At 54.0% G+C, this 21,037-nt stretch overlaps 2 protein-coding genes and 1 long non-coding RNA gene across 3 annotated transcripts; 1 reads left to right on the top strand and 2 right to left on the bottom strand.

Annotated features, from left to right (window-relative positions):
* Nucleotides 1-1,506: 1,506 nt before the first annotated feature.
* Nucleotides 1,507-6,253, bottom strand: LOC135286758 (keratin, type I cytoskeletal 14). Its single transcript, XM_064399975.1, has 8 exons — nt 5,665-6,253; nt 4,017-4,099; nt 3,586-3,742; nt 3,166-3,327; nt 2,960-3,085; nt 2,655-2,875; nt 2,295-2,344; nt 1,507-2,106 (listed from the first exon to the last, which is right to left on the bottom strand). The coding sequence occupies exons 1-8, from the start codon at nt 6,157-6,159 to the stop codon at nt 2,009-2,011; spliced, it is 1,392 nt and encodes a 463-aa protein (XP_064256045.1). The 5' UTR covers nt 6,160-6,253; the 3' UTR covers nt 1,507-2,008.
* On the top strand, nt 4,387-17,804 carry LOC135286769 (uncharacterized). The gene is made up of 3 exons (XR_010350824.1): nt 4,387-5,415; nt 11,564-11,616; nt 16,938-17,804. It is a non-coding gene; the product is annotated as an uncharacterized LOC135286769 (long non-coding RNA).
* Nucleotides 10,910-16,008, bottom strand: LOC135286757 (keratin, type I cytoskeletal 14-like). The gene is made up of 8 exons (XM_064399974.1): nt 15,420-16,008; nt 14,148-14,230; nt 13,465-13,621; nt 12,546-12,707; nt 12,340-12,465; nt 12,035-12,255; nt 11,552-11,589; nt 10,910-11,194 (listed from the first exon to the last, which is right to left on the bottom strand). Exons 1-8 carry the CDS (start codon nt 15,912-15,914, stop codon nt 11,097-11,099), a joined length of 1,380 nt encoding a protein of 459 aa, XP_064256044.1. The 5' UTR covers nt 15,915-16,008; the 3' UTR covers nt 10,910-11,096.
* Nucleotides 17,805-21,037: the final 3,233 nt, after the last annotated feature.

The raw sequence follows: 21,037 nt of genomic DNA, 5'->3' as shown, positions 1-21,037 counted from the left end.
TCCCAGCTCTCCTCAGGATTTCATCTCAGGCTGCTCCTGCTGACTGATGTAAATATCCCAGCACGGGGTGACAGATCCCAGAGGTGACTGAGTGTTCTGCTGGATCCATCTCTCCCTGTGCCCTTTTGGCTGCAGAAGGGGCCACGTCTCTCTGTGCTGCCAGCAGAGCAAATTAGTTTTGGACTGACGTCTTCTTTTAGCCTCCTACTTATATTTAATCAGTTATATTTGTGGTTTGCAGAAAGCTTTTCTGTGTTCGTACACTTGGGGCATGCTGCAGATGGTTCAAGACTTAAAAAGCCATTTACAGCTAAAGTATAACAACTCTCTTCTGATGCCAAAAAAAAAAAAAAAAAAAAAAGCAGCACATTAGCAGTTTGCTCAGAATTTCCAGCCTGCCTGCAGCTTTGCCCACTTCCAGAGAATCTTAAACAGCTTGAGGCTCAGGTACATTTTTCCTTTATCTGGTTTTCATTTTTGAGATAGCTCTGGTTTGCTTGGCCTGGAAGACTTTCCCCAGGGAAGGTCTGTCATTCCAGCAAAGGGAGAAGCACAATGCAGTCCATGAACTCTGCACTCTGCTGCGTCTCGTTTCCTGCCCTTTTCTGTAATTGCTGAATGATGATACAGAATGATAAAATCTCACACTCCCTTCTCTGGAAAGAGCTGGCAGGTTCCCCACTTCTTCGATCTCCTGTGCTTGCCCTGTCATGCCCAGCGTGACATCAGCAGCTCTTTCCAAACCTGCTGGGGCCAGGGAGCACCTGGGGAGTGCTCATGGGACTGAAATGCTGGGGGGAGACCCAGGGAGGATGAATGAACCACTGATCACCCAAAGGATGAGCTGAGCCTCAGCTGCAGGAGCCTCTTGTCCATTGCTATAAGGGAGATGATTTAATGCAAACTGTTCCCTCTCACTTTGGTCTGAGCCCAGATCCGTATCCTTGAGGTGTGGGATGGACATAAACCAATGCACAGGGCTCCCAGCTACCACAGACTAGAAAGCATGAAGTTGGATCAAAGTGATTCCATCAGGCTTTTGGCTGTAAAACAATTTCCTCTCCTCTCTGGCCCTGCCTTGGTCGCTCTCCAGCAGGCGAGTGGGCGCAGGCACAGCCAGAACCTGCTGCTGCCCAGCTGAGTCACTAATCCTGAGCGGCAGCTCAGCCTCAGGCACCATTTCTACCTTGTTTCAGGAAGGGTTTTAGCAGTGATCTGTTACACACGACAGTGATAGAAATTATTGCTGCTCATCCCCGTGCAGATTAAGCAACGGTTACTTTAATTCCTCAAGTGCAGCCCTGGGGCAGCATGAATAGCTCTGTAAAAGTTTTTGTGCCTGATAGTGTGATTTAAAAAGTCAAAAGACAGCAGGCCTGTAGGGATGAGGTTTGCCAAGCTGGATGCTGGGCTTGTGGCTCAGAGAAAGCATCTGACAGCAGCAGTCTTGCTGAAGCTAATTAAGTTCTGCTTACAGGAGAAAGTGACTTTTTATGATCCTAAGAGCTAGAGAACTGGGCTTTATTCTGTTTGCTTTAATTACCAGCGTGGCACACTGACCTCAAACCTCATCGTTCCGTAACTGCCTTCATTTTGTATCACTTACACAGTTCATGTCTTACCCCATCCCATGTATTTACAAGCACTGAGTTCATTAGAAAAAAAACTGTCTCCAGTTATGTTCATCCCAGGCAGAGCCCCTGTCCCTCCAGGTGGAGCCCATGTCCCTCCACTCCCCTCCTCTCACTGGTTTCTTGTGGTTTCTTGGGACTTTCCCTGGCACGAACCCAGAGGCTTTGAGGGATCACGTGTCAATGATCAGACAAGTCTGCAGTTGCACGAGCGAGAAGAAAAAGCTTTATTAACTGTGTCCAGAGACACCTGCATGGAATGAGAGCAACACATGAGGAAGAGCAGGTGAAGAGAGCATTCGGGGACACAAGCCGACCACGCGTGGCCTCAGGCACTTCTTGGCTCAGCCTGGTGCTCTCCTGAGCCAGGGGCTGTCCTAGCGAGTGGTGAGGGCGACCTGCTCCCGGGAGGAGACCACCTTCCCGTCCTGCACCTCCTCGACGATCGTGCGCACCTGGCGGGACGATGTCGTGACTGCAGAGGAAAGGGCGACAATTATTGACGGCAGGAAGGAGAGAAATTTCTTAAAACATTATCAGATTGTGCACATTCTTCAGGAGCTGGTGGAAATTCCACAAGGGAGTGGAAAACGCTGCTTTAAGCAGCCCTGCTTTGACTGGGAAGGGGAAAGAACCAGGCTGGGTGGAAAGGTGGGTTCTTACCGTCTCTTCCAGAGTGTGAGGACATGGCTGAGGAGTACTGGGAGGAGATGCTACAAGAGAAGCACAAAACCAAAGAGATGTTAGGGACAAACATTGCTTGTTGCTGCTGCAGAGACTCTGTGTTCAGACAGGAGAAAAACAGAGAAGGCTCATGGAGATAAAAGTGTTGCTCCACTCGGCCTCTCCTGAGGGATGGAGGAACCACAGCAACATCCCACTACATCCAGACACCAGTGACAGAGCACTGGGCATCACAGCTGGTGTGAACAAAGAAACCAGCCCTGACAGCAATGACTGGACTGACACCCTGGGCACTTTGTGTCTATGACCCATCCCCTCCCAGCGAAGCCCCTCACGCACTGGGCGTCCTCTCCCTCCAGCAGCCGGCGGTACGTGGCGATCTCCTGCTCCAGGCGGCACTTGACGTCCAGCAGGACCCTGTACTCGTGGTTCTGGCGCTCCATGTCGCAGCGCAGCTCGGCCAGCTGCTCCTCCACGCCCGTGATCAGCATCTGCAGCTGGGCCAGCTGGGTGCCGTAGCGCGCCTCGGTGTCGGCCAGGGTGCCCTCCAGCGCCGCTTTCTGGGGCACAGAAACGGGATCAGCCCACGGCATGGGCTCAGGGAGCGGCCCAGGTGGGCACTGCCCTCATCCCAGCCCTCGCACCGTGCTGAGCTGGGACTGCAGGTCGATCTCCAGGCTCTGGATCGTGCGCCGCAGCTCCGTGATCTCCGTCTTGCCGCTCTGCAGCTGCTCCGTGTTGATGGCCACCTCCCGGTTCAGCTCTTCTGTCTGCAGAGAGGCAAAGCCGTGCCCTCAGAGCCCTGGCAGCAGCCACGGCCCCGGCCCCGTGCTCAGCAGCAGCTGCTCACCTTGCTGAAGAACCACTGCTCGGCGTCCCTGCGGTTCTTCTCCGCCAGGCTCTCGTACTGCTCCCGCATCTCCGCCAGGATCTTGGTCAGGTCGATGCCAGGAGCAGCGTCCATCTCCACGCTGATCTCCCCACCCACCTGCCCACGCAGGGCAGTCATTTCCTGACACAAAAAAGACAAAACACACGTCAGAGTGACATGGCATCTTCCCATGGCGAGAAATTTCTTATTTGCACCCAGCACAGCAGCCCCACAGACTTCCTGGAGGTCCTGCCTGAAGGGATTACTTCTCTCTCCCTTCCTGCTCAAGTGTGTCCTGACATTCCTAATTCCAGAGACTCCTGTGTGTTTGGCCTGGCTGTTTTCCTGGTGGATGAGGACTGTTTATAAATCCCAATTTAAGCCCAGCTCTGTGCTCACCTCCTCGTGGTTCTTCTTCAGATAAGCCAGCTCCTCCTTCAGGTTCTCAATCTGCATCTCCAGGTCGGCTCTGGACAGGGTCAGCTCGTCCAGGACGCGGCGCAGGCCGTTGATGTCGGCCTCCACGCTCATGCGCAGGGCCTGCTCCGACTCAAACCTGGGGACACACACACAGTTGCATATACCCACCTGATACAGCATTTTTCTTGTCTTTCCCTTCCCCAGCTCAGTGTATTTTTGCCAAGAATCTTTAATTCAATGTGCATGCACAGGTTGCACAGTGCAGAAACAGCAGTGCTGTGCCCAGGAAGAGATGAACTATTCCCAAATGTCCCACTCCAGTGGAGCAACCCCAGGTGCAGGTAAAAAGCACCTTGAACAGCCTGGCTTTCCCCCTTTTTCACAAAAGCTCTTGGAGGTGTTGGACTCACTTGGTTCGGAAGTCGTCTGCTGCCAGCCTGGCATTGTCGATCTGCAGCACGATGTTGGCATTTTCAACAGTTGCAGAAAGAATCTGATGGGGATAAGTGAAAGAGTTAAAAAGTGATTTCAAACACTCTGAGTGATCCCATCCAGAAAAGGACTCAACCAGCACTGGGCCATGGGGCTGGACTTCCATGTGGGCTCTGCAAAGAGGGAGATGGGTGTTCATTTCCGTCTCCCAGCAGCACAGGCTGGGTCCCCTGGGAACACTGCCCTGGGCATGCCACCCTGCCCAGCTGGCACCTCCAGCTGCTCACACCAGGCTGAGCCCTGGCAGCACTCCAGCCTTGGGAATGGCAGCAGCCCAGCTAGGAAGGAAAAAAGGGTTGAGGAAGGAAGGAGTGCCTTGTGCCTACCTCATTTGGCTTTCATAATTTCACCTGAGGTGCAAGTATTTGCTCTGACATTATGAAAATGATTGGCCATTTAGTGAGCAGGAATTTCTGTAGCCACGAGCTAATGAAGAGCTGTAAATTCTCCTGCTTCAGGGGATATCCAAGGAATAATGCAGGAATATTGATGTGGTCATTTCCCAGCTGAGAGGGGAGAGGGAGGGAAGGATCTGCCTTCCCCTGGATCAGGCACAGGTTGCTGTGAAACCCAGCACTTCATCACTCAAACCCAGAGACAGCTCCTGCCTCCAGAGGTTTCACCAACATGCTGGAATCTGCAGAGGAACTTCCTGCATCAAGGCAAGTCCTTTCCCCAAGGGTGAAGCCCAAGAAATTTCAGGAATGCGAGTTCCCCCCAGGGGCTGACCCTGCCCCATTTCCCAGGAATTTATTCTTACAGACCAGGTATGACATTGCCCAACCACCCACACCTCATTCCCTCAGCGAACCTGAGCTCACTGGGGATGAGTGATAAGGGCTGAGGTGGGCAAGCAATGGCAGGCCAGGGAGGGATGGGCAGGCTCTGGTGTTTTGGCTGAAGGACTTTTGTTTCAAATCACCCAGGGAGCTGCTAAGAATAAAGAAATTACCTTGGCCATGACTTCATCTGCTGCATTTTACAGCAGGGAACACACCTGATTTCAGCACCTACCAGAGCCCAGTGTGTTCCAAACCTGGATTGGACTCTGTGACTGCAGCTCCCAAAGAACAACCATCCCATAACCTCTACCTTTAGCCTCCTCAAAGGATAGGGGGGGAAAAGTCGGATTTGTAGGATATTTGTGAGAATGACTATTCATCTCCATCTGCATATCACTCAGCACTGAATAGGGCCAGGAGATAACAAGTTCCTGCCTGCTGAGAGTTCTCTCAGGAGCCTGACAGGGAGCAGCTATGGGGCACAAGTGTTAAGAAGGAAGGCAGGAGGTGACAGTGTGGCAGCAGACACCATCAGGTAACCTGAATCTATCTGCCTCCTTTCCTGCCCCATCTTTGTCCCTACACCAGAACAGTCAAGAGAAAACCCATTCTGGTGCCTGGTGATCTGCTGTTCATAGTGGCAATAGTTATTCCAAAGCTCTGGTTTTCATCTCAGACTAATTACCTGCTATTTGATAAGCCTCTCCTCTCCAGATGCTACCAACAAGGTCATCTCTTCACAAGTGACTGTGATGAAGATGTCACGTTAATCCCAGCATCCTACCTTGTTCCTGAGCTCCTCGATGGTCCTGTAGTAGGGGCTGTAGTCACGCTCGGGACCAGGTCCCTGCTTCTTGTACCACTCCCTGATCTTCACCTCCAGGTCCGTGTTGGCCTCCTCCAGGGCTCGCACCTTGTCCAGGTAGTTGGCCAGGCGGTCGTTGAGGTTCTGCATGGTCTCCTTCTCCCCGGCCGGCAGGATGCCATCGCCGCCTCCAAAACCCCCAAAACCTCCTCCAAAGCCGGCCCCGAAGCCGGCCCCGAAGCCGGCCCCGAAGCCCCCTCCTGCGCTGCTGCAGTAGCTGCCCCCGAAGCCGCTGCCGAGCCCCGAGACCACGCGCGAGCAGACGGAGTAGCTGCCGGAGCCGCCGTGCACGCTGGGGGCCCGGTACCCTCCTGGGCCGGCCCGCACGGAGGAGAGCCTGCTGGAGCCTCCCCCCAGGCTGCCGAGCCCCTTCAGGGACGTGGAGGAGGAGAATTGCCTGACCGTGGTGCTCATGGTTGGGGCTGGAGGTGCGGACACAGGAGCCTCGGCAGCGCAGCAGCAGCAGCAGCAGCGAGTGCTCGCTCCCCTGCCTCGGGGCTCTTTATAGCCCGGCCAGGAGGCGTTGCCACACTTTTTTTTTTTTTCTTTTCCTTTTTTTTTTTTTTTTTTTTTGCATTCCCGACCATTTTCATCACTCAGAAAACCTGAGCCAACTTCCACAATCGTCATTTTTGCCTTTGGTCTATTCATGCTTTTTGTCGTATTCCACTTGAAGCTTTTTCTCTTACAAAGGGCATCTTTATGCTCCTTCCGTTTCCAAGTAAATTGTCAGGTGTGATTAAAAGGAGGAGGCTCCTTGCTCAGGGCTATGATTTAATTCCCTCTGCACTGCGAGTTTTGAAACAGAGCGGTGCAGGCAGCATTTGAGGGAATAGCTCAGCATCTCTTTTACTGTGGCTTTTTGTCCCAGCTAGTTTTCTGTCCCAGCCTGGGCTGCACACACACACCTGCAAGGACAGCAGCCGTGTTGTGAGGCCCTGAATGCACCTCCAAACACCATGAGCACAATGGTGCTGGTAGGAACTTGGCTCCCAGTCCTGGAAATACAAGTCAGCTCTTTTGTCCGCAGGGAGAGGGATGATCAGTCATGAAAAAGCAATGAAAAGGGAATTTGTGCTCCAGGGCTTGCTGGAGTCTTCACTTCAGAGACCACCCAAGAGTGGGGGACTGTGGAAAGGTGATAGGATGGTTTGTTTTCTTTGTGAACAAGCACTAACAAACCATCCCAAAAGGACAGGGTATGGTTTGTTAGTGCTTGTTCACAAAGCTAGCTAGAAATTATGAGACCTCTGGGGAAACTGTGGGATAGCAGAAAGTAAATGAAGGACATAAGGAAAAAGCTGCTGGTGTGTAAGCCCTGTGAACAGGAGCACAGAGCTGGCAGGAGCACAGCTCAGCAGTGATGTTTTCTGTGATATTTTTCTGCCAGTTGTGAGCAGGCAGGACAGCTTCACTGTGAGCCTGGAGTTTACAGCTCCCACCTAAACGGAGCTTCAGGAGAGACAGAGATTGTCTCTGGCAAGCAAAGAAGGCTCCAGAACTGAGCACAGTGGTGTGGGCAGGCCCTGCTGACCCACAGCACAGGCAGCACCCACCAGTCTGAGTGTGCCTGGCTCATCCTGCGGGGTGTGGAGGGGAAGGGATTGCTCATGTGTGCACACTGGATTGTTGGGCTGTCTCTGCAGACAGGCCCCAACAGCCCCTTCCCAAGAGCCAAGTTCTTCCTCAGATCATTTGCCAAAGGAGGGGAGAACGGGTATGGAAGGAAGAACAAAGGTACATTGCTAAGGAGCTCAAAGGGCACAGCTCCCTCCCCTCCATCTGCAGAAAGCTGGAGACAGTACAGCAGTGGGATGTGTGGTTCCCTATCTTCTCATTTGCTGCTGGGGGATGGAGACAAGTCTGTGCAGCTCCGAGAGCTGGAAGATTGGGGTCCCTGAAGGATGGGGGTCCCTAGAAGGTCGGGGTCACTGGAGATTTGGGGTCCTTGGAGGATGGGGGTCACTGGAGGATGGGGGTCCCTGGAGGTTTGGGGTCCCTGGAGGATCAGGGTCACTGGAGGTTCGGGGTTCCTGGGGGTTCGGAGTTACTGGAGAATCAGGGTCACTGGAGGTTCAGGGTCACTGGAGGATGGGGGTCACTGGAGGATGGGGGTCCCTGGAGGTTTGGGGTCACTGGAGGATCGGGGTCCCTGGAGGGTCGGGGTCCCTGGAGGATGGGGGTCACCGGAGGATCAGGGCCACTGGAGGTTTGGGGTCACTGGAGGATGGGGGTCACTGGAGGTTCAGGGTCCCTGGAGAATGGGGGTCACTGGAGGTTCGGAGTTACTGGAGAATCAGGGTCACTGAGGATTGGGGTCACTGGAGAACCAGGGTCACTGGAGGGTCGGGGTCCCTGGAGGGTGGGGGTCTCCCCCGTGCTGCCTCTGGCCGTTCTGTCCCCGGAGTCAGCGTGTTCCTGCCGTGTGAGCGCCGGGCACAGCCCCAGGGGACGCCCACTCGCTGCTGCTCCTGCCCAGGTGCAGATGGAAACGGCGCAGCAGCGCGGGGGCGGCCGGGACGTGTCTCTCCCAGGAATGTGCTTCGTCCCCAGCTTCATCTCCTCGCCTCTGCCCGGGCAATGCCGTGGTTTGTCCTCTCTGATTGCAGCGGTGATGTGGGGAAAGGGGAATGTCAGAGAAAATCCAGTACAGAGCTCCTGTGTGAGTCCAAGCGCTCAGGCTTGCCCTGAACAAAGCCCCTCAGAGTGTCACACTGTCACCTGTGTGTCACACAGGTGATTCACGGCTCTTCCTCTATGGGGAATTGTCTTTTCTTTCATCTTTTGTTTGCCATTGATCTGCTATGTCATAAAAACACACACTGCCCGGAATATCTGTGATACTTTGGTGATGCCACAGGGCAGCAATTGAAATCATGAGCGTTAATTAAGACTTAAAACTGCATTAACCACTCGAGGACGTTATTTCCATGGCCTCCCATTGAACACAACCACAAGGGCTGCATGTTGATTCTATCACACCCTTTGAAGTAAAAGGCTCAGTATTAAACCAGATCCTGCCTCTCTTCCTGAGCACGTGCACACTGTGAGCCCATTTTTAATATTATTCAAAATGAGAATTCCAGTTCTACAGCATATCAGGAACTTCTTGGTAGCACAATGGTGTTCAAACATACAATTGGTCTTACTTTGGGGGAAAATGGAGGTGAAGTTCTGGCTCCAAAATTACATATCAGCAGATGCTACCTGGATAAAACCACTTCCCCTCTTTTTATACGTTTATAAGGTTTGCCCTGGAATCAAATTATCATCAAAAAGTTCCCTAAAATGAGGTGAAAACCACACATTAATGTCTGTTTCTAAAAGTGGTCTTTTCTGACAGAGAAATTCAGTGTTGCCTGAGAAGTCAGACCATCTTTCTGGACTAAATTCCCACTTTCTGAGAGCTGCCTCAGGCTGCCACTGCCTGTCAGCTTGAGCCACCCCTGCATCTCCCTCCTCCATGGGGTTTCCTAAGGTCAGGACTAATTATTAATGCTCAAGGCAGGAGAAAATTGACATCTGTTTTCCACACCTCCCTCACACTGTGCAGGAGTAATTAAAGCAGGGGATTTCATTAGCAAAGTGTTATTTGTTGTTTCTATAGGAACACAGGTGTGCCAAGGCTTTTACAGGAGGAAAATATAAAGCAAGGGTGAATTCCAGAGAGGCACCTCAGCATCCCTGCACTGGGTGCTGCAAGGGCAACAGCCAGAGGGGCACAGGCATGGCAGGGGACCCAGAGGAGCTGCAAGATGTCTTGGAGGTCCCTGCACCACCCATGGGGACAACAGGGTCCCTAAGAGGTGGCCTGGAGTGGGGTGTGGCCGTGCAGGCTGTGTCTGTCCCGACCTTTCTCAGGTATCTGATCTGGAGTGATTCAGCCCTGTCCTTACCCAGCTCTGGGACATGAATTCCCCCAGGGAGGGTCCCTGGGCTGCTCTGGGCTCCCTCCTCGAGGCTGGACCGTGGAGGTGCTGGGGCTGGAAGTGCCTCAGGTTGGGAACTGTGCTGCTGCTGACCCGTGGAGTTCCACAAGGATGAGCAGCAGCCTTTATCCCGATGAGCTCATGGATCATCAGCACTAACCTGCAAACCAGAACTCCACTCCTCTGGCCAGTGGATGCTGGGGGTGCTCAGGGCAGCCAATGCCCCACAAGGGTCACAGGGATCTGCTCCAAGGGGACAGGGGGACACAGCCCAGGCACTGAGCAGAGCTGCAGGACAGGGGGGTCCTTGAAACTGTGGAGCCCTGCCAGCCTGGCTGCAGGGCAGATGATGCACTGCAGGCATCATTCCAATGTTTGGGGGAAAATAAAGAATTCTCTCTTATCTCCTCCTGCATTCCAGACAGATTTCTGGAGAAGGGTCACAAAGCTGTGTGGCCGGCTCTGCTCTCACTCTCACTTAGTTGTGCTGCTCTGATTCATTTCATTGAGTTAGAAGCTGGATTTACAGAGTAATAAACGTGTCAGAATGCAGCCAAGAATGTGTCTGAACTGGCTTTCCAGGAACGCCGGGGCAGTGGGAACTGCTGTGTCAGGAGCAGCACCGGCAGCCGGGGAGTGCCTCAAGAACTCCCTGAAGAATTTTAATCCTTTTTCTTGCACAGACCCTACCCTCCTCTTCCCATCACTGTTTTCTTCACCCTTCAGTGAAGCGGGAGCCCAGCTGAGCTGAGTGTGCCTGTCTGGGGGGACAGCAGCCCTCCTGACAGATCCCTGTCCTGCCTGCCGCTTCAGACCGTTTCACCCCAAAGTTTGGGATCCAGAACGGGGAGCAGCTGCTGGGGGAGAGCTGGGGCCTGGCATTTGCAGGGTCCTGTCTGCATCACTTGGGCTCAGTTCACTTGCTTGGCTTCACTGGGTTAAAGCTTCAGCACTGCTGTTGCTGGGCATTGCAGAGGGGGAGCAGAGCTTTGTCCAGTCTCTGAAACAGAGATTCTTACAGGTTTCATCTCCCACCACCTGAGGGCTCAGCTCCTTTCTAGACTCCCCCCACACCCTCTCCCCTGCAGCTGCCAGGTCTCAGGAGTCACAGGGGTGTGGGTGTGCAGGCCCCACCACCAAGGATGGAGAAGGTTGCTCCATCCAGGGAGGAGCTCTGACCCACAGCTGCTCCAGGGGTGGGACAGCCCAAGAGCATCGAGACCAGACCTTGGTTTGCAGGACTGCAAAGAGAAGCTTTATTTGATTTCTGTGTGTGGCACAGAGCTGAGAGAAGGGTGAGAGAGGGTAAGGAGGGGGGTGATAGTGGGAGAAGGTGCTTTTGGTGATCCACATGGCAAGAACACGTCAGCTGGGATCTGCTCTGCTGTGCTGGGCGAGGTTTGCAGCAGAACAGGCAGTGCCTCAGTGGGCAGCCTGGGTGATCTGCTCCCGGGAGGAGATCACCTTCCCATCCTGCACCTCCTCGAAGATGGTGCGGATCTGGCGGGTGGTTACTGGTCCTGCAGTGGGGAAAGAAGGAACTGTTATTTCCAGGGCAGCAAAGAGGAAGTGTCTTAAAGATCTTAGAGATTTGTTACTACAGTCATCACGTCAGAAACCCAATATAGCACCACATTCCCACTGCTAAATTGTTCACATTCAGTCTGTTCAGATAATTTCTGACACGTCTTGGTATATTATAATACTTGTTATATAATACATTTGTTATATCGTAAAATTTTGTACTTAAGTTCAAATTTTCAAAATATAATCAAAGAGTAACTTTAGTAGAAAAGTAAAAGGAGTCTGTGCTAAGAAGGTGGGTGAGGGTATGAGAGCTGTGTATGATCACAGCTCCAGCCAAAACCTGTTCTTACCTTCTTTCACAGGCTGCGAGATGTAGTGGGAAGACATGCTGTGGGAGGAGAACAAGGAAAAGGAGGTGAGAAACAGGAAAAAGTGAGTAATCTCCAAGATGAAATCATCATTTAAACCCTGCCTTTATATTTTGTACCAATATGTGATTCAAATGCTTCTGGGAACTGCCAGTGTCCCAGCTGAAGGAAGAAACTGTTAAGGATGGGTGTGTGACAGAGGAATTCAGACACCAGTGCAGCACCCACCAACCTGCTCCCTGCCCGGGATCACAGACATGGAAGGATGGCAGGGGTGCTGCAGGGCTGTCCCAACCCCTGGGCAGTAGTGGGGTGGTGGGACTGAAAAGAGAGACCCCATTGCATGCAATGGGTGAGGGAATGCACTGAGAGAACCCTCCAGGAGACGCAGGTGGTTCATTTTCTGTTTCCTTGGCTGTGACCCCTCTCCTCCCAGCCGCCCTCCCAGCGAAGCCCCTCACGCACTGGGCGTCCTCTCCCTCCAGCAGCCGGCGGTACGTGGCGATCTCCTGCTCCAGGCGGCACTTGACGTCCAGCAGGACCCTGTACTCGTGGTTCTGGCGCTCCATGTCGCAGCGCAGCTCGGCCAGCTGCTCCTCCACGCCCGTGATCAGCATCTGCAGCTGGGCCAGCTGGGTGCCGTAGCGCGCCTCGGTGTCGGCCAGGGTGCCCTCCAGCGCCGCTTTCTGGGGCACAGAAACGGGATCAGCCCACGGCATGGGCTCGGGGGGCGGCCCAGGTGGGCACTGCCCTCATCCCAGCCCTCGTACCGTGCTGAGCTGGGACTGCAGGTCGATCTCCAGGCTCTGGATCGTGCGCCGCAGCTCCGTGATCTCCGTCTTGCCGCTCTGCAGCTGCTCCGTGTTGATGGCCACCTCCCGGTTCAGCTCTTCTGTCTGCAGAGAGGCAAAGCCGTGCCCTCAGAGCCCTGGCAGCAGCCACGGCCCCGGCCCCGTGCTCAGCAGCAGCTGCTCACCTTGCTGAAGAACCACTGCTCGGCGTCCCTGCGGTTCTTCTCCGCCAGGCTCTCGTACTGCTCCCGCATCTCCGCCAGGATCTTGGTCAGGTCGATGCCAGGAGCAGCGTCCATCTCCACGCTGATCTCCCCACCCACCTGCCCACGCAGGGCGGTCATTTCCTGACACAAAAAGAGAAACATGTCATCATGCAGTTCAAGAACCAGCATATGAAATGTTCCTCTTGAGAGAGAGTTCTTCAGGAAAGAGAGCATTTGGGGGCTGGTCAAAAGGGAGCAAATTGAGGTATTTGCTCCATGACCACAAATAAAATAGTTCAAATTCTTGTGAACTCCCCACTGGAGTTAATTCTCCAGAGAATAAAGCAGTGCCTGCAGCTGGTTCATTTCTCAGGGAACAGACCTTCCCAGCCAGAGGCTGCAGGGGTTGTTAATAAACCTCTAAGAGCCACAGTGGGTGTTACTGGTGTGGCAAGTGGTGAATGGGCGTTCCACAGGCAAGTGGTGAATGGGTGTTCCTGTGCTGCTGTCCAGAGTGCATCCCCTGCAGGGAGGATGTGCTGCTGTCCAGAGTGCATCCCCTGCAGGGAGGATGTGCTGCTGTCCAGAGTGCATCCCCTGCAGGGAGGATGTGCTGCTGTCCAGAGTGCATCCCCTGCAGGGAGGATGTGCTGCTGTCCAGAGTGCATCCCCTGCAGGGAGGATGTGCTGCTGTCCAGAGCGCATCCCCTGCAGGGAGGATGTGCTGCTGTCCAGAGCGCATCCCCTGCAGGGAGGATGTGCTGCTGCCCAGAGTGCATCCCCAGCACTTCTCACCTCCTGCCCAGCAGTTCAGAACTCTGCGTAGCCTTAAAGGCTGGGCCAGAACTCAAATTTCAGTGGCCGGGGTGGCCTTTTCAGAGCCCAGCTCTGTGCTCACCTCCTCGTGGTTCTTCTTCAGATAAGCCAGCTCCTCCTTCAGGTTCTCAATCTGCATCTCCAGGTCGGCTCTGGACAGGGTCAGCTCGTCCAGGACGCGGCGCAGGCCGTTGATGTCGGCCTCCACGCTCATGCGCAGGGCCTGCTCCGACTCAAACCTGGACACACACACACAGAGTCAGCAAAGCTGCACCAGCCCTGCCAGCTGGGCACACAGCCCCTGGCTTTGCTGCCTGCTGCCTCCACACTCTGCTGTTGGCATTGTGGCAGCGCTACATGGCCTCATTAACAATTTTTCTAAGGGGAATTCTGAGCAAAGTGAGGGGAAATTGGTAAAGTGTCCACCTGAGTCCATGACACCACCTTGCTCCTGGCACCACCAGGCCTTGGTACTGGCCCTGGGCTCTGTGGAGTTGCACACACACATTAAGGGCACAGGGAGGCACAGGGCGAGGTCTCTGTACCAGAGATAAACCAGCAACAGGAATAAAAGAGTGGTTTTGGATGGAAGCAACATCATCCCTGGGTGCCTGTAAGGCTGAGAGAACCGTCTGCTTTGGAAATTGCACCCTCATTTTGAAGGCTTTCCACATTGCCATTCTGGGGTTTGGATGGGATTTTCCCCTCATTTCACCAAAATTCCCTGCACGCTTTGCTCCATTTTTCCCAGGAAATGTGTCTTACTTAGTCCTGAAGTCATCTGCTGTCAGCCTGGCATTGTCAATCTGCAGCAGGAGGTTGGAATTCTCCACTGTGGCCACCAGCACCTGGGCAGTGAAAGATAAAGTGTCAGGAATTCCCCCTGGATGAGTGTTGGGACAGGAACAACACTTTTGGGGAAGTTTGGCATTTCCTTAGCAGAAGTGTGTCTGGAATCAGAACAAGTGAGATATAGCTGAGATTGACTGCTGGTTACTCCATGACCTCCCTTTCCAAAAATCCATCACTAAGTGTTTCAAAAGGCAGAGTGAGGCCACAAAAGATGTGTGAGAGCTGATGTTGGCCTTTGTTCCTCTCCTCCAGGGCAGGTGCTGTTTGTGGAAAGGTCAGAGGGACCAGTGGGGTGTCTGTGCTTGGCACACCTTGTTCTGGGGTGGATTTAATTGGTTGGCAACAGAAATGGAGCAAAAGGCAGTGAGCAGGTGCCTACAGATTCTGATTTTCATATTACCAAAGCAGGAGCAAATAACCCACACTGGGAGGAGAACTCTGTTGAGGAGAGGGGGAGAAAATGAGCTCCCTGCATCCTTTGCCAGCACTCCTGCAGCTCCAGCTGCCCACAGCTTCTGGAATCCCTGCGGGCAATTCGTACATGGGAAGTAACAGAGAACAACGTAAACTCGAGCATTTCCTCCAAACTGGTGTGCTGGGACTCAAATCAAACAGAGAGGAATCCCCCCACAGCTGCCTGGGCTGGGGACTTTGTACCCATTCCAGCCCTGGGGCAGCAATTACCAAAAGAGGCAAAAACCTCGTTATTGGTCAGTTCCAACCTTTTATCATCTAAATCTCCTCCACAGGAGGAGCTGCAACAAGTCTGCAAATTCTTTGCCTGAATGTTTCCAAATATGACATCAGTGTTTTGCAGTTCGCCCAAAGCTGCAAATTTCCCTGCACCTTAATTTTAAATTCCCAAGAACCCACATGATCAGTGCAGACTTGTCTGTTTTCTTCATTTTTGTGTTACGTCCTCTTAGATCTGTTCCCGCCAGTGAAAGCTGCCACTTGTCCCACTCGGGAGGATGTAACCAAAAGCTGACATTGAGACATCTCTAATCTCCAGCCGGGCAATCCACACATGCCACTGGGACACTTTTTACGACATAATTACAGCGGTAACAGTCTCTGATTAATTGCAGAGGTAACAGTCATTGACTAATTACAGAGGTAACAGTCATTGTCTCTGCTTCCTCTCTGGCACACGACATCCCCACTGTGATAATCCCAGCATCCTACCTTGTTCCTGAGCTCCTCGATGGTCCTGTAGTAGGGGCTGTAGTCACGCTCGGGACCAGGTCCCTGCTTCTTGTACCACTCCCTGATCTTCACCTCCAGGTCCGTGTTGGCCTCCTCCAGGGCTCGCACCTTGTCCAGGTAGTTGGCCAGGCGGTCGTTGAGGTTCTGCATGGTCTCCTTCTCCCCGGCCGGCAGGATGCCATCGCCGCCTCCAAAACCCCCAAAACCTCCTCCGAAGCCGGCCCCGAAGCCGGCCCCGAAGCCGGCCCCGAAGCCCCCTCCTGCGCTGCTGCAGTAGCTGCCCCCGAAGCCGCTGCCGAGCCCCGAGACCACGCGCGAGCAGACGGAGTAGCTGCCGGAGCCGCCGTGCACGCTGGGGGCCCGGTACCCTCCTGGGCCGGCCCGCACGGAGGAGAGCCTGCTGGAGCCTCCCCCCAGGCTGCCGAGCCCCTTCAGGGACGTGGAGGAGGAGAATTGCCTGACCGTGGTGCTCATGGTTGGGGCTGGAGGTGCGGACACAGGAGCCTCGGCAGCGCAGCAGCAGCAGCAGCAGCAGCGAGTGCTCGCTCCCCTGCCTCGGGGCTCTTTATAGCCCGGCCAGGAGGCGTTGCCGGCGCCTTTCGACACCCCTGACAGCCAAAGCCAAATTCCAGAATCATCATTTTTCCTCTCCTTGGTTTCACATCTTTTGTCACATCCAGCATGGGACCTTCTTCCTCTTGGATTCCCAGCACCTGGCGTGCTCCAGGTCCCTGCTCGGGGCTGTGCTTTGGCATTCCCAGTGTCCATTCCTGCTCCACCCGCTGCTCCCTCGTGATTAACACAAGGGAATCCTCTGTTGTGCACCAAGTCACCTGCAAATATCATTGCAAACATCTACAGATGTGTTTATTTGTTTTATAAAGAGTTTAAAGCCAAGGAAAGCTGCCTCTTAAGAGCTCTGCACATCCATAATCTTTTTTGGTCCAAGCCAAAGCCGGATGGAAACTTTCCTGCCAGGACCTTTATTGCAGGACAAGCACAGACCTGGCAGGATTTGTGTACTGATACAGGATTTGGCAGAAATCTTATAGCTCAAAAGAGAATAAACTCCAGCAAATTCTGCTTATGTACCAGCCTGGTACATAAGTCTCCCTACGGAGACTGGAAAGTCCCTCCATGGTGGGTTTTCAGTCACTTTAAAGGGCAGATGAGTAATGTTTCCCAGCAGTACCTGCTATGCTCCACCACCTTCCCCAAATCCCACAGAAACTGCCTGTAACTTCTAAAAAAATCTGTAGAAGCTAAAAAATCCTGTGTCACAATTTCTCAACACTGAGGCAGGGTTTAATGCTTAAACATTCTAAATCAGAGGAGGGGAAATGAAACTCTACCAGACACATCCAGACACTTTACTGCAATTCCTGATAGGAAGAGAATGATCAATCCTTATCAATGGAAGAGTAGGGTAAATCCTTATCAGTAGGAACTGCATGATCAATCCTTATCAGTGTTTGAGCTCTAGGCTTTTTCCTACAGATTTGCAGCTGAAGACAGCGATGCCAATGGTAGCAGGAGCAGCATCACCTCCATGAAAAGTGTCCAACACACCCAGCACTGGGGGTGAGGAGCCTGCAAACAACGAGGGTTTCACCACACCAGCACAGAGGAGAGGGACAGGGCTGGCCACGCCTGCCCCGGGCCACTGAAGGACTGAGCAGAATGATTACAGTGACACAGCTGGACAGGTATTGGCGTGAAAAAAGCAGCAAAGAAGCAGGAAATATGCTCTGTTTTATTCTTTCTTGGGATAAAAGCCCTTTGCTGATGTGACACCAGCTCTTGTTGTGCGCAAGAAAATCGCACACCCAGCCTGGCCTGACTGGCTCCAGCCATGGCATTCTCAATAAAAGAAGTTATTTTAGCTTTTCTCAGAGGTGCCTGTGAGGTAGTGAAGGAGTTATGGGGATTAGGAACCCTTTTGTGCTCTCGCTCATGTTGTGATCTCCTTCCTTCCCAGCCCCCTCCGGCTGTTTTCCCATTATAATGCACTAACTGATTCTGGAGGTGCTCAGATGTTCCCAGAGCCTCACCCTCGGTAATTCCTGGTGCCTCCTTTCTTTCATGTTCCCCGAAGGACACAGAAACAACAAGGCTTTATCTGCCTGCTGTTAGATCTCAGACTTCACAGCAGTCCCGCTCCCTTCAGCAGCTCCAGGGGTGTGGGTGACTTTCTGGGCAGCCACCAAGCCACAGCTTAACAAGACAGAGACTGGATCCTCTCATTCAAGCATCTGCTCCCTGGGCAGCACTGCCTCACGCCCATGGGCTCCAGATTTGGAATTTTGACTCCCCAAGCTGCAAAAATTGAGTTTGGAATGCACACATTCCCCATCCCTCAGAGAGCTGGGGAAGGAAGGGACCCGGGCACACCCCAGCACTGGCAAAGGGCAGAGGACAGAGCCCAGCTCCCAGCACCATCCTGAGTGTTGATCAGCTGTTCCTGGCCCCTTTCCCTCTGCAGTGGGGGGTACAGGATTACCCAACAGGCGTCGTGTGAGAGCTGTGCTCCAGAGCCATCCTGGGCCACCCCTGCTCCCAGCTCTTCCAAACTTTGCTCATGTTTGCTCCAGGCAATTCCCTCCTTGGCCCTGAGCCTCCCACATGGGTTAAAACCTGTGCTGGGAGGTCTGACCCCCCTCAGGTCCCCCTCACATTTTAGGCCAAGTCACGAGTCAGCCTGAAGGTGACAGCTGCCCTAACAGGAGGCAAAGCCCTTCCACAGCCCACAGCAAGGGCACACCTGGCCTTTTTACAGCTTTTCTTGTATATTATGAGCCTCAGCCCGGGTTTCAGTTCTTTTACCATGTGTGGCAGATGTCAGACAGACAATCTGGAGATTTTCCTGCAGTATCAGCTTTTCCCTGGTCTGTTCTGAGCAGTGCCCAGCTGCTGCCCTGGCCCTGGCTGAGCTCCTGAGAACAACCCCACACCAGCCCCACTCTGACATCAGGAACCCCAGCACGGAGCTGCCCTGTGCTGGCTGATGATGGGACACCAGGACACAGAGGAGCAGTCCTGCTCCAGCTGTTTCATGTCACCAGAAGAATTCAATCTCCCAGGCTTTCCTGAAGCACTTACCCACAACAAATTCCCTTGAGATAAAAGGAAAAAAAGAACCCATCAGGAGATGGTACGGGAGTCTGTTCCAGCAAGAAGCACGCTGGAGATGCTGTGGGGAGGACAGGACTGAACTCCTTGCTTTGCATTGCAGGGGAGGTGACATTGCCTGTTGGGGTGACATTGCCTGTTGGGGTGACCACGGTGCACACGCAGTGCCCAGAGTGGGGAGGGCTGCTGTGGTCATTTACCTCATTTACCTCAAACAATAACAGCTAATTGTGCTGTTAATGTCATGAATAACAGCTAATTAGGAGTCATTGCGTTTCCCCTGTGGGCCAGCTTCTCCCAGTGCCTTCCACAGCAATTCCCAGCTCGGTGGGAACTCACTGAGGGCTGCAGGCCTGGGAAAGGGAACTCCTGAGTGTGAGAAATGGCACAGGCTCTACCCCTGCTGCCGCCTTTGCTCTGCGAGTTCGAAAAACAGAAAACAGGGAACAAATATATCAAGGTGTGGAGTGACACATGATGTCTTTGTTTCTATCTCAGCTGTTGATTCTCCACCATCTGCCAGGACGTGTCCTGACGGCCCCCCCACATTATGTGGAAAAAGCCATCGCAGATCCTATTACCATGAAAGGAAAGGGTGCCTGTGTGTGCAATGGAAACTCCCTCTGCGCTGCCCGGGGCACACTGGCATCAGCCAGCCAGCCCAGCCGGGCTGCCCGAGCTGCAGGTGGGCTGATGCCACCCCCTTCAATCCCCTCCTGCCCACAGCAGGACACTGAGATGGACAGCACAGCCCGGCCCGGCTGCTGCAGAGGGGAGCAGGGAGAAGGGAAGGACAAGGGAGGGACTCTGTATTGTCCCTCTCCAGTCCCCAAACTGGAGCAGTGAAGTCAGATATTGCTGTGCCACTGGGAGCCTCCAGCTGCCCCACTCGCAGTTCCATATCAGGGCTACTGATGACCTCTCCTCTCCTCTCCTCTCCTCTCCTCTCCTCTCCTCTCCTCTCCTCTCCTCTCCTCTCCTCCTGTGAAGGTGGCACAGGTGATGTTCCTCCGTCTGGCCCAGGTCCTGAGTGGTTTGCAGAGCACCAGGTGAGGTCCCAGCCCTGTGTCACTGGTGCTTCCTGAGCCACCTCCACCCATGAGGGCCACGAGGGCACAGACCTGCTCCCAGCAGAGCCCTCTCTGCCTGTTTGGGCACAGGCTGTGCCAAGGGGATCCCCCTCGGTGATTGCCAGGGAACCAGCAGGGCAGACACAGCCAGCCCATGGCTCTGCTGCTCATCCAGGGGCCAGGCAGCGTGGGACAATGGGATCTCTGCTGCATTCAGGGCCCATCTGGCACCAGATGGTCTTTCCACAGTTGTTGAAGCTCTTCCTCCAGTCCCTCTGCAGTTGTTGGTCCTCGTGGCCCCTGTGAGAGCCCAGCCCAGGCTGAGCACAGCCCCTCTGCTGGCACATCTCAGCCAGGAGGATCCTGAACAAATCGTGGTCACCAGCCCAGCCTCCAAAGGCTGCCTCAGCCTCCTGCCTCTGCCTGGGGAGGAGGGACTCACGGCAGCCAGCTCAGTGCTGGGCAGTTTGGCTCCCTGAGGCTGTCTCTGGTCACATCCCCGCACAGAGAGTCCACCCTGGTGACAATGGTCACATTGGCAGTGGTGACAAGAGCAGATCTGGGGATTCCCTTGTCCAGAGCTGTGTGGGACCAAGGCTCTCCCTGTGGATGTCCCCAGCTGCAGAGGTGTGACCAGAGTCACTCTGGCAGGCAGAAGAAGGACAGACAGACACACCTCCGGGCTTGTTTTACTCAGACAGAAGAATGTTCTTATGTCTGAGCAGAGCCAAAGTCCCAAGCCAGCGGGAGTTGCTTGAGCTCCATGTCCATGACAAACTCCAGCTTCTGGAGTTTCCCACGTTAGCTTTTCAGCATCTCTCTTCCAGGCAGCAGCAGCTCTTGCGTTTTCTCATGCCTCATTCTTCGGTGTGGCAATACCATCACACCCTGTCTGCTCATTCTTCTCCCCTCACTGAGCATGGCAGAGCTGGCAGGGAGCCACAGGAACATTCTGCTGACTGTGGGCAACGATCAGCAGCTCCCACACTCATCCTGCACCCACACCACCCTGAGGGCAAGCTCTTCATCCAGCTGGGAATCCCGGCTTGGGACACCTGTGACGTTGGTGGTGGGGTGAGGCAGGCACCAGCACTGGCCTGGGGACACTTGTGCTCACAGAAGGGAATCGTGATTGAAACCCCACTCTGGGGTGAGGCCAGCCACACCAAAGGACTCAGGGGGATGTGACAAACCTGCTGGTGGTGACAGGGGCTCCACCAGCGCTGTGACTCCTCCACAGGAGCCTCTGCTGGCATTCAGTGCCCTCCTGCATCCAGGCCTTGTCCTGGCCCCGTGCAGACCCTGCCAGCAGCACAGCCCTGCTGGCCATGAGGAGGGGCAGGAGCAAGGGGAACAGCCCCCACAGTCTGTGATTTCCAGTCCCCAGACTGTGATTTC

This window comes from Passer domesticus, chromosome 27, assembly GCF_036417665.1.
Source record: "Passer domesticus isolate bPasDom1 chromosome 27, bPasDom1.hap1, whole genome shotgun sequence".
NCBI classification, from domain to species: Eukaryota; Metazoa; Chordata; class Aves; order Passeriformes; family Passeridae; genus Passer; species Passer domesticus.
Note: the sequence above shows the minus strand (reverse complement) of the source record. Positions and strands in the feature narration are given on the sequence as shown.

Excerpts from the sequence above, each read along its gene's own strand:
- LOC135286758 (XM_064399975.1), bottom strand. The coding sequence starts at position 6,159 with ATGAGCACCACGGTCAGGCAATTCTCCTCCTCCACGTCCCTGAAGGGG. Across the intron at positions 4,100-5,664 it reads TCGAGGAGCTCAGGAACAAG|ATTCTTTCTGCAACTGTTGA; the intron begins GTAGGATGCTGG and ends TATCCCCATCAG. Across the intron at positions 2,876-2,959 it reads TGCAGTCCCAGCTCAGCACG|AAAGCGGCGCTGGAGGGCAC; the intron begins GTGCGAGGGCTG and ends TCTGTGCCCCAG.
- LOC135286757 (XM_064399974.1), bottom strand. The coding sequence starts at position 15,914 with ATGAGCACCACGGTCAGGCAATTCTCCTCCTCCACGTCCCTGAAGGGG. Across the intron at positions 14,231-15,419 it reads TCGAGGAGCTCAGGAACAAG|GTGCTGGTGGCCACAGTGGA; the intron begins GTAGGATGCTGG and ends TTCACTGCCCAG. Across the intron at positions 12,466-12,545 it reads AGCAGTGGTTCTTCAGCAAG|ACAGAAGAGCTGAACCGGGA; the intron begins GTGAGCAGCTGC and ends GCCTCTCTGCAG.